The sequence below is a fragment of the Acomys russatus genome, chromosome 29 (assembly GCF_903995435.1).
Source record: "Acomys russatus chromosome 29, mAcoRus1.1, whole genome shotgun sequence".
In the NCBI taxonomy this organism is placed as follows: domain Eukaryota; kingdom Metazoa; phylum Chordata; class Mammalia; order Rodentia; family Muridae; genus Acomys; species Acomys russatus.
This window is the reverse complement of record NC_067165.1, coordinates 11,954,794-11,967,002: the sequence shown is the minus strand read 5'-3', so window position 1 is coordinate 11,967,002 and position 12,209 is coordinate 11,954,794. Positions and strand designations below refer to the sequence as shown.

At 44.2% G+C, this 12,209-nt stretch overlaps 1 protein-coding gene across 1 annotated transcript; it reads left to right on the top strand.

Moving 5' to 3' along the window:
- Nucleotides 1-268: 268 nt before the first annotated feature.
- On the top strand, nt 269-9,644 carry LOC127212061 (cytochrome b-c1 complex subunit 6, mitochondrial). Its single transcript, XM_051172199.1, has 4 exons — nt 269-430; nt 7,068-7,091; nt 7,766-7,927; nt 9,437-9,644. Exons 1-4 carry the CDS (start codon nt 377-379, stop codon nt 9,467-9,469), a joined length of 273 nt encoding a protein of 90 aa, XP_051028156.1. The 5' UTR covers nt 269-376; the 3' UTR covers nt 9,470-9,644.
- The last annotated feature ends 2,565 nt before the right edge of the window (nt 9,645-12,209 follow it).

Below are 12,209 nucleotides of genomic sequence, written 5' to 3'. Positions count from 1 at the left end.
GCCCGCTCCATAAGTAATATGGGTAAGAACAGAAACCACGCTAAAAAGAATGCCAAATGAATTAGCAGAAATTTCAAGTATCTTAGAAAATATTATTTGGAGAATTATTATAGGTCAGTACCTGTGGACCTGGAGTGACCAAAAATATGTTTCTTACCAAATTCTTCGCAGTCATCTACACCAGGGCCCCCTACCTGGTGCAGCTAGCTAGTGGTACAGGCCAATTTGTGCATGTGTTCGAGACTACGAGGAGTATGCCGCACTTCCGGGCAGGCCACCGGATATCCGTCCAGTGACCCTTACAAGTCCTTCTTGATCCTGAAGCGGAGTAGGTAGCGATATTGCTCTTCGTGTTGAATCCCCAGCAGCGTCTGACATGGGTCTAGAGGACGAACGAAAGATGCTTACCGGATCCGGAGACCCCAAAGAGGTAAGGCTAGGAGGTTGGCTCTTACTCTTCCTCAGTGTCCCGAAGCCCGGGAACAAGCTCAAAGCACCTTCCCTTCCCGGACTCTCGGTCCCGGTTTATCTCCTAGGGTTTGCGGGGTTGAGAGGTGGTTTCCACTACTTCCAGAATTCGTTGTGACCTTGAACAAATTAATGGCTAGTCTTTCTCAGGGTGGCTTCCCCATCCCACGGAGGTGAAGGTGTAACGAGTTATAATGCGATGCCAGTTAAACTTGTTTAAAGAAACACTATGCTTTCAGTCAGTCTGATGCTTTGAGGTTCTGGTTTGACAAATGTGTGAAGCAAAAAGGCCAACGATAGTTTTTAACTCAGCTCAGGTGGGAGGTGATGGGGACCCTATAGCCTTATACCACTTTCTGTGATAAAAATGGTTTCAGGAATATGGGGTGTAGGTTCACTGTAAAACGCTTGCCTGGCATCGAGAAGCCCTGCGTCTGTTCCCAGCACCGCAAACAAAAAGAGGTTCTTTATCTCTTGGGATGGAGATTCCCGAGGATCTGTGTTTTTGGAGGACGTGTAAAAACCTGTAGTGTAATTCTGCGGTGAGAGAGGGAGCTCTTTCCCAGGTTGAGGACCAGTGTGCTAACGAATACTGATTATCTTGTCAGAGGGCACACAACAGCAGGACGGTGCAGCTGGGAATTCAGCCAAAACGTCATGGCCTAGAGTCAGAGCTCTAACCGACGACTTTGCTTACATTTCTTATGCATTTCTCTTCTCCTTCAAGACAAGCTATTGATACTGTATGGAGTTGGCATTATTTGGAAAATTGTTTATCCCTTAATTTTTTCTAGTCAGTAGTTTTCAGAAAGTGCTGGAGCCAGGCTCAGAAACTTAAGCAGGGTACCACAGCAGCATATACATTTTAAAATTTAATAAAGTTAGGAGTGGTAGTGCATGCCTTTAATCCCAGCACTCTGGAGACAAAGGCAGGAGGATCTCTGTGAATTCAAGGCCAGCTTGGTCTTCGTATTAAGTTTCAGGAGAGCCAGGACTATAGATACTCTGTCTAAAAAAAAACCAAAAAACTAATAAATCGAATCAACCACTAAATAGTAAAATAAGGTTGAATTAATTTTATGAAAGATACATAATTAGCCGGACGTGGTGGCGCACGCCTTTAATCTCAGCACTCGGGAGGCAGAGGCAGGCGGATCGCTGTGAGTTCGAGGCCAGCCTGGTCTACAAAGTGAGTCCAGGATGGCCAAGGCTACACAGAGAAACCCTGTCTCGAAAAACAAAAAAAAAAAAAAAAGAAAGATACATAATTATTGGAGATTAAATCTTTTATTCAATGTGACTGGTTTTTCTCATTGGTGGAAACAGTCCACAATTTAGATTTGTTTGACATGGTATTTTTAACATGATTACTAAGGTTGTAGCATTGCTAATTGGAAAATGACACAGTGGTCTTAATTCTAGAATGCTAATTTCAAGGGGAGGTTATTTTGCTTTGGTTTTTTCCCAAGTTTATTTTTACTTTAAACCGGTTTTGCTTGCATGTATAGCTGTGTATCGCTTGCATGTCTACTACCCTCTGAGGCCAGAGGGGGCATTGGATCCTCTGGGACTGGAGTTACAAATGATTGTGAGCAACCATATAGGTGCTAGGAAGAAGCTGGGTTATTTGGAAGAGTGACAAGTGCTCTTACGTCTTGAGCCGTCTTTGGTGTGCATGTATGGGTGTTGGTGTGTAAATGCATCGGTCAATAGGTTCTTGTGCATAGGTTCCTGGGATCAAACTCGGGTTGTCAGGCTTGGCAGCAAGCAGTTTTACATGATGGCTTTAGGGCTTTTTAATTTTAGTGGTGTGTTGGACCTTGGACCCAGGACCTCAAGTATTCTTTTTTTTTTTTTTTTTTTTTTTTTTTTTTGGTTTTTCGAGACAGGGTCTCTCTGTGTAGCCTTGGCCATCCTGGACTCACTTTGTAGACCAGGCTGGCCTCGAACTCACAGCGATTCGCCTGCCTCTGCCTCCCGAGTGCTGGGATTAAAGGCGTGCGCCACCACGCCCGGCTGCAAGTATTCTTTTATTTATTTATTTTTTGTTTTGCTGTTGGTTTTTGTTTGGTTGGTTTGGTTTTTCGAGACAGGGTCTCTCTGTGTCAACTTTGGCTGTCCTGGACTTGCTTTGTAGACCAGGCTGGCCTCGAACTCACAGCGATCCGCCTGCCTCTGCCTCCCAAGTGCTCGGATTAAAAGTGTGCACCATCATGCTGAGGACCTCAAGTATTCTAAGCATGCTCTTTACTACTGAGCTCTGATGTCAGGGTTTTTATTAGGGAGGGGGGTTGACGCTTCATTTTAAACTCTATTTTATGGGCTGGAGAGATGGCTCAGTGGATAAGAGCACTGTCTGCTCTTCCAGCGGTCCTGAGTTCAATTCCCAGCAACCACATGGTGGCTCACAACCATATATGATATTATCTGATGCCCTCTTCTGGCATGTAGGTGTACATACAAGCACTGCACTCATACATTAAATAAATAAATACACTCTATTTTATTTGTGGTATGTACTGCCTCTACCTACTTTTCCTACCGCTCTCCCTTCCAACACCTCAACACCAGGTCTGAGAGAAAGGTGAGCGGAGAGAAGGGATATAGACCTTTGGCGTCTCCCGGCTGTTTGGGGTGGTTGAAGGGTCGTCACTGCCCCCCAGCGCTGATTTTTCTTGAAGTTCCCTCTCCAGTCTGTCTCCTCCCAGCCTCCTCCTTTTCTCTGTCAGTCCTCTTCAAACCGCCACACTGTCTCTCTCTCTCTGAGCTTTCCTCTTTATACCCCTCAGAGTCCTTAGAATTAAACTAACTACAGCTGGCAAAGATCAGGCCCCTCACAAGGCAATTATCAGCTGTTGGACAAACTGAAGCCCAAACTAAAATCCCACACTTGGGATTAAAACAAAAACATGTTTACATAACATAACTGAGGTTTTATTGGTTTGTTTGTTTTTTAGGTTTTTTGAGACAGAGTTTCTCTAACAGTCCTGGCTATCCTGGACTCATTTTTTTGTAGACCAGGCTGGCCTCGAACTCACAGTGATCTGTCTGCCTCTGCCTCCAGAGTGCTGGGATTAAAGGCATGCGCCACCACACCCAGCTCATAACTGAATTTTTAAAGAAACCAAAACTTCCATTACAGGGAGGTTCTTTTTTGTCAAATAAAATATATATATATTTATTTATTTGTTATATATACAGTGCTCTGCCTGCTTGTGCCCTTGCAGGCCAGAAGAGGGCATTAGATCACATTATAGATGGTTGTGAACCACCATGTGGTTGCTGGGAATTGAACTCAGGACCTCTGGAAGAGCAGACAGTGCTCTTAACCACTGAGCCATCTCTCCAGCACCTCTCTTTGTGAATTTTGTTCTTGTTGTTTTTGTTTTTTCCTGTTTAGTCTTGGCTGTTCTGGACTCACTTTGTAGACCAGGCTGGCCTCAAACTCACATCTATCCTCCTGCCTCTGCCTCCTGAGTTGCTGGGATTAAAGGAGTGTGCCACCACATCCAGCCCCAAATTTTTAATTGTTAAAAATTCACAAAGATGTCGGGCATGGCGGCACACGCCTTTAATCCCAGCATTCAGGAGGCAGAGGCAGACGGATCGCTGTGAGTTCGAGGCCAGCCTGGTCTACAAAGCGAATCCAGGACAGTCAAGTCTAACATAGAGAGACCCTGTCTCAAAAAAACATAAATAAATAAATAAATAAATAAATAAATAAATAAATATTTTATATATATATATATGTATATATGTCTGTTTTGCCTACATATATGTCTGTGCACCATGCGAGTGCCTGGGGTTCAGGGCGGCCTGAAGAGACTGTTGGATCCTCTGGTACTGAATGAAAGGTGGTTGTAAGATGGCGTGTAGGTGTGGGGAAACAAACTTGGCTATTTTGCAAGAACAGCAAGTTCTCTTAGTCACTGAGCCATCTCTCCAGGCCTCTACTAAGTTCTTTAAAGGCTTTTAAAGAAACTTTACTTCATGAAAAATTAAATTTATATACTAAGTAGCATCTTCACGTTTAGGAGAAACCTTGCCAATCGTGAGAGTAAAGAGCTCAGGGTACAGTTGGACCTCACCTCCTTCACTTCTAGGGTACTGTCTTGTGTTGGGATTTGGGAAACATGATGGTCAAGCTCATCTTTTTATTTCCCTATGTGCCTTTACTTCACTTCTCCCAACTGTGGATGCCTGTGTGTATAGGCAGGCAGACCACTGTACCTCGCACCAGCTTTAGGACGATGCTGATGCTCCTGTAGGTAATTTTTACAATTAGGGAAAGGAAGGAAACTAATTTCAAGTTATATACTGGAATCAGAAAGAGCCAATGGGGGCCTGGTCTTCCTAAGAAATAGACAGTGGGGGGCCTGGTCTTCCTAAGAAGTAGACAGTGGGGGGCCTGGTCTTCCTAAGAAGTAGACAGTGGGGGGGCCTGGTCTTTCTAAGGTCTTGGGTGAAGGAGTATAGACTTGTTCTACTGACCTGCAAGGCAAAAGCAGTGATTATGACTTTAATTAAGTTGGCTAAAGGATTTAGGCTTGGCCATTTTCATAGTCCAGATCCAAATTAAGAGTCTAGAAAAATGTGCTGGAGAGATGGTGCAGTGGTTTAGATCCAGTATGGCTCTTGTAGAGGCCTGAGTTCAGTTCCCAGTACTTACATCGGGTGTCTCACAATTGCCAGTAACTTTGGCTCCAAGGTATCTGATGTCTCCGGCCTCCACAGGCACCTGCATTCACATTTATACGCCCCCCCCCACACACACACCCACACCTGTCTGTAATTTAATAAAATAGTGACAATCTCTTTAAAGTTGGTTTTCCTGTGAACTTGGTTTGGGATATAAAGATAAAGTTTAGCTATTTCTAGCTATGGTTACCAGTTGCTATTATAGTTTTATGATAGTCCAGGCTGGACTCGAGCCTGAGCTTCTAGTCTACTGCCTTTTACGTGCTGGGATTACAGGAGAGTACCCCACACCTGGTTAAACCAAGGCATGGTATTTTTGTTTTGTACATTGGTGTGTTTTGTGTGTGTGGGGGGGTGCAGGCACGCATGCACATATTTTCTTTTCCCTTTCAATGTGGGAACTGGACCCAGCGCCTTGTGCAATATTAGGAAAGTACTCTATCATTGAGCTCCATCTGTAGACTGTCCAAATGCTTTAAATTCTGTAGGGATCATTTGATTATCTGATGGCTTGTGTCTGCTGTGAGGAAATGTTTAATAATTACTGCTATTGTTTCTAAGTTGGGATTACTTCCTTAAGAGCTGAGTAATCACACCCTAAAGGCTATAAGCATTCATAACCTGTCCTGCACACTTAGACCTTCCTGATGAAAGCGAGCTGGTGTCTGCTTGAAATACCCTGGGGTTTGTTTTAATGAGATGTGGGAAGATCATGTACATGGAGACAAGTATCCTTGAAAGAATTTATGGGCGAGGCATAGTGGCATATATGTGCGGCCCTAGGACTGGGGAGAGTTCAAGGCCAGCCAGGGCTACAGGCAGGACACTATCTTAAAGTAAAAGATGGTAAAAGTGCCTGCCTCCACACCTGACAACCTGAGTTCAACCTCCAGGACCTACATGGTAGGAGGAGAAAACTGATTTCCACAAGTTGTCCAATGACTTCTGTGTGTGTGCTGTGGCAGGTTTGTGGCCATACACAATAAAATGTAATTAAAAATTAAATAAAAAAGAAAAGAGCGGGAGGAAGAGAGGGAAAAGAAAGGCAGGAGAATTTTTTGCTTGTAGTTCTTGAGAGAGGCATGCCACATAATACAGGACTGTACGGGGAAGCGGGCAAAAGGAACCAGAGGAGCTGGGTGTGGTGTAGCACGTGCCTGTGATGTAAGCATCCAGGAGGCTGAAGCAGGGGACCTGCTACAAGTTCAAGGCCAGGCTGACTACATAGTGAGACCCTGTCTCAAAAAACAAAAACACATTAGGGCTGGGGAAATCGCTCAGTGCCTAAGAGCACTTGCTGCCCAAGCATGAGCGGACTGGTGAGTGGATCCTGTCACCAGTGTCCAAGCTAGGCATGCTCTGCACACACTTGTAATGCCGACACCCAGGGACAAGAGACAGGAAGATCGCTAGGGCCAGCTGGCTGCAAGACTGGATACCTGGTGGCCCAGTGGCCTCCGTGCACAGTAATGCATACACCTCTGCATACACATGTGCATATACGCCACACACACACGTTTGAAAAAATTAAGGATTGGATAATTTGAATAATTTTGGTGTGCTCTGAACTATGGTGCTGGCCCCTTGTTGACCTTTGGCTCTGGATAGGGGCAACATAAAGTTGGTGTATGAGATTTGCCTAAGGAAGTAACTGGCTATATGGGTGTAGATTGACTGGTGTATTTAAGGTGTGTTTTCAGGCAAACTGCATTTTATCCCTAAAACTTAGGTAGTTCTAGAAAGTTAGATTTAGCACTGAGATTAGCAACAAAGCTAGGATGACAAAACATCATAAAATAATATGATTAATAGTCTTTTCTCTATAATTATGGTGTAAGTGTGATTGGAGAAGTGCACGTTACAAAATTGCTGCTGACATTGATTTTCTTTTCCTTTTGTAGGAAGAAGAGGAGGAAGAATTAGTGGTAAGAGTGGCCTCCCGTTTGGAACTACCTTACTGTACTTAGGAAGTCTGAGCCTCATGAAACTCCAGGGCCTGTTAAGGACTCTGTGACAACTTGGGGAAATGGTGCACGAAGCCTCTGATGCCTCCTGTGCAGTGGAGTGTTTGGGAGCGTGGCCTTAGGAAACTGTGTCTTCTCTAGGTTTGGGCTTCTTCGGTCACCCCAGAAATCAGGCAGCATCTTGAAGGCCTGCCGCTCACTGCCATTGTGGTTTACTAAAGAACTCTAGAGGGCAGTTCTCTTAGCCAGTTCTCCGTGGTTGTGTTTTGCTGACTCTGCAGGTAGGGCTAGGCCTGAGTCCTAAACTGAATCCTAAATGCCATGTTAACAAGTGATGCCTCCAGTAGATCTGCTCACTTCCTGTGGGACCAGCCTTCCTTTACTACCTTGTTGTTTCTCAGGACTGAGGCTTTCAGTGCATGCTGGCAAACTTGGAAGGCAGAAATTTGAAATAATTAAATAGGTGCCCCTATTCTGCCATTTTTGGCTATCGTATGGCTCTGCCTGCTGGCCTGTATGGTAACTCATGTTGATTTGGTGATTATGCTGACCAAACCATATATATATATGGTAGTTGTCTCTTGAAACTTCCATTTTGTTTTTTGTTTTGTTTTGTTTTCCTGTTTCTCTGTCAGGACCCCCTAACAACAGTGAGAGAGCAGTGTGAGCAGTTGGAGAAGTGTGTGAAGGCCCGGGAGCGGCTAGAGCTGTGTGATGAGCGTGTGTCTTCCCGGTCAGAGACAGAGGAGGATTGTACGGAGGAGCTCTTCGACTTCTTACATGCGCGGGACCACTGTGTAAGTCAGTCTGAAGACAGGAAGGGCAGAGTGCAAAGGTGACCAGCAATTTGAACAGTCTTTATACTCCCAGTAGCCCTATCGGTAACCATTTACTATTGAGGCCCTGTATGTCAGTTTTCGTGACAAGCGTTTTATGTACTTAATTGTCCCGAATCCTTGTCACATATGTTGGAGGTGGGTATCATTGTCTCCATTGTACAAATTGGAATAGCCTGGGATTAAAGGTGTGCTGAGATTATATTCTGTATGGAGGTAGTCGAGTACTTGCCCAGTGAGGCTGGGTTTGATCACCATTAGGGGTGGAGGTGGGGTGAGATGTCTGAAGGGTAGTGTAACATGTTAGAGAAATGTGGGGCAGTGGACATTTCACACTCTGCTGGTAGAAATAAAAAGTGGGGTGTTCAGCATGGCTTCACCAGGAGCTGAACGCATTTGTTTTTGAAGTTGTACATAGCAAGTCATTGTACACGTCAGAAGGTTTCTACAGTACTAAAATTTTGTTTTATTTTTATCAAACATTAAAATTTTTAAAGAAAATAATTAGACAGCAAAATAAAATTATCTTGTCTGGGGGGAAAAAAAGTGGCACATCCAATGTGTTAAATGGCTTAGCAGTTCCTCAGAAGGGCAAGCATAGAGCCAGCTGTGGGGCACACATCTGTAGTCCTAGCCACCCATGAGTCTGAGATCCTGTCTCTCACAGGTAACACTGAGCAGCAATTCCATTCCTACATATATAGCCACAAGAATATAAAGGCTTTAGATTTCTAGAAGGGTGGTGCCAAGGTAATTCCGAAAACAGATTTGTGTGATGATGTAGTAGAAACTTGCAGATTATATGCAGCTTCTAAAAGAAGTAGATGAAAAAAATTGAGAGTTACAGACAGGACAGAGTCAGGGACCTGGGGAGAGCTACTAGGGCCCACGTATGGATAAGGGTGCTTAAGAATGAGAGTTTGTTCTTTATCTCTTTACGACCCGTGGATTACTCAGGGAATTACACTAGCTTGTAAACCATGGCACTACCAAAGCTAGGACCCAAGAGAGCAAGGAGGAATCAAGACCAGACACCCTAAAGTTATGGTTCTCGCCGGGCGTTGTGGCGCACGCCTTTAATCCCAGCACTCGGGAGGCAGAGGCAGGTGGATCGCTGTGAGTTCGAGGCCAGCCTGGTCTACAAAGTGAGTCCAGGATGACCAAGGCTACACAGAGAAACCCTGTCTCGAAAAACCAAAAAAAAAAAAAAAAATGAGTGTCGGTCAGCTGTGGTGCCCACGCCTTTACTCCTAGCACTGGGCAGGCAGAGGCAGGTGGTTCTTTGAGAGTACGAGGCCAGCCTGGTCTACAAAACGCATCAAAGACAGCTACAAGAGAAATCCTGTCTTGAAAAACAAAATGAAGGAAGGAAGGAATGAGTGTATCAAGAAAGGAACAGTTCTAGGTCATGCAGGTCCTGTGAGCTATGACATCCAAGCCAAGTGATGTTATTTTCTTTTTCTTACCCAGGTGGCCCACAAACTCTTCAAAAACTTGAAGTAAATGTGCAGATTAACTCGCCTCAGCCTTGTCACTGGGAATCAGGAACAGTCCTTGTTTGAACCATTTGCTTGTAATGTGTATAGTAAGTTCTTGAGAACCGTGTTGATTTGGCAAGTGCGTTTCTTCTATGTAATTAGCAGTAATTCCATCTTAATAAACTGATCTGCAGATTTGCTATTTGTCCTTCTGCCACCCTCTTTATTATTTTACTTAATATTTTTAATTTTTTTCACTAAAACTGAACCGACATTTTTTTTAATGTATTTATTTATTATTATGCATACAGTGCTCTGCCTGCATGTATACCTGTAGGCCAGAAGAGGGCATCAGATCACATTATAGATGGTTGTGAGCCATCATGTGGTTGCTGGGAATTGAACTCAGGACCTCTGGAGGAACAGCCAGTGCCCTTAACCTCTGAGCCAGCTGTCCAGCCCCCTGAACCCACATTCTTGTGCATGCTAGGTGTAGGCTTTGAACTTTTTCAAACCTGCATTACTTGGGGTTCTTTAATGCTTAAATCTCCCTTCCAACCCACCTACCCTAGATGGGAGAGAAAAGAGTAGTAGACCTTTTTAGACCCAGTTCCTTGGAGCGATTCCACTGGCGTAGTCGGCAGGATGTCAGCAGACCCGTTAAACAGCAAACCAGCAGTTCAGCAAAGGTCACTGCAACTGGAACCTGGACGCTTTCTCCGGGGCCGTTCTCTCTAGGAGCATCGTGAACAGCCAAACAATAAGAAGCAATGCCAAAACAGAAAAACCAAGCCTCTTGTTTTGGGGCTCATATAGATACATATATCTCCTCTCTGAGTCCATACTAGGATGTTTATTAGTTGGTAAAGGCCATGTCCCCACTAGAGGCAGCTCTTCTTCTAGTGGACAAGCATCACCTGTTCTCTCACAAGTCTTTCACATCCCACACTTGTGATGAAAACAACAACATATTTACATCCACCACAGCCAGGCCAGTGCCTTACTACTGGGCTACATTTCACCATTTATTTTGTAAATATTGCTAAATTGTACTTTGTGGCTCTCAAATTTTTAATCCTCCTGCCTCAACCTCCTGAGTATCAGATTACAGGCAGGTGATACAAACTCAGTTCCTTTGAGATTTCCCCCCTTTTTTGTGGTGCTAGGTGTTGAACCCCGGGTCTCATGCATGCTAGGCAAGAACTCTACCACTGTGCTGTTTCCTTAGTCCCTACTTCAGGATGCTATGTAATTTGGAGCTTTGTGCGTGGTGTGGTTGTGCACACCTGTAATCTCAGCAATTAGGGGGGCTGGAGCAGGGGTTCAGATCCACCCGAGGCTACATGAAGGGACCCATCCTCACCCTACCTCCAGAAAAAAAAAATGTTATTTTTCAAACATGTTAAGGACAAAATGTAACCAACTCCTGTCATCTAGAAAGTAAATAATCCCTAGTGATAGGATGTTTATATATTTGTATATATAAAATTATACTTTTTTTGGTTGGTTGTTTTGGTTTGAGTAGCCAACAACAAGGGTTTCGTTGTTTTTGTTTGTTTTCTTTTAAGATTATTTTAATTGGGGTTGGAGAGATGGCTCAGTAAAGAGCACTGGGTGTTCTTCAGTGGGTGAGCTTAATTCCCAGCACCCACATGGCAGCTCACAACTGTCTATAACTGTAACTCCAGTTCCAGGTGATCTGACACAGATATATATATATATATACACACACACACAAAACAGCAAAGCACATAAAATCAACTAAAAAAGAATATCATTTGTCATGTTGAGACAGGGTCTCATTATGTAGTTTTAGCTAGTCTGGAGCTTGCTTTATAGACTAGACTGGGCTAGTTTCAAATTCACAGAGATCTGATTGTTACTGCCTCCTGAGTGCTGGGATCAAAGGCATGCTCCTGGCTTAAAGATTTTTACTTTTTGTTTTGCTTTGTTCTGTTTTGTTTTTTGTCTTTTTGAGGCAGGATCTCATTTAGTTTTTGCCTATCCTAGAACTCACTCCGTAGACCAAGCTGGCCTCAAACTCACAGAGATCCACCTACCTCTGCCTCCTAATGCTGGGATTAAAGGTATACTTCACTACACCTGGCTAAATATTTATTTTTTTACGTATATCAGTGTTTTGTCTGCATGTATGTAAGTATACTACATATGTGCCTGGTAGCCTTAGAAGTTTGAAGAAGCATGTAGAAGCCACTACATGCATGAGCATATGAATGTTCACACAAACATAAGAAGAAAACCTTTTAAAAGGAAGTCAACAGGATAGCTTTGTGGCTAAGTACTTGCCTCCGTGCTTGACAACCAGATTCTGACCCCTGGAACCCACATGGCAGAAGAAAACTGACTCTCAAAAGCATTCCTCTGACCCCTACACATGTACTGTGGCATATGCATGTAGCCTGTGCCTTGTGCCCCCCCATTCCTGACCCTTACCTCCCATCCCCCACTTTCCATGCTTATACACATGCACATACACACATATATAAATATTCCCCCCCCCCCCCCCCCATTTTTTGAGACAGGGTTTCCCTATGTAGCCCTGGCAGTCCTGGACTCACTTTGTAGACCAGGCTGGCTTTGAACTCAAGAGATCCACCTGCTTCTGTCTCCCTGAGTGCTGGGACTAAAGGCATGCGCCACCACGCCTGGCCACGTGCTTATTTTTTAAAAGGAAGGAGGAATGAAATTGGGCATGGTGGCATATTGCTGTAATCCCAGCTTCCAACTAGTGATTATCCTGCCTT

What these genes read in the sequence shown, in the direction of transcription:
- LOC127212061 (XM_051172199.1), top strand. Translation starts at nt 377, where the DNA reads ATGGGTCTAGAGGACGAACGAAAGATGCTTACCGGATCCGGAGACCCC. An exon ending in AAGAGGAGGAAGAATTAGTG is followed by an intron (nt 7,092 to 7,765) that starts GTAAGAGTGGCC and finishes TTTCTCTGTCAG; the next exon opens with GACCCCCTAACAACAGTGAG. An exon ending in TACATGCGCGGGACCACTGT is followed by an intron (nt 7,928 to 9,436) that starts GTAAGTCAGTCT and finishes TTTCTTACCCAG; the next exon opens with GTGGCCCACAAACTCTTCAA.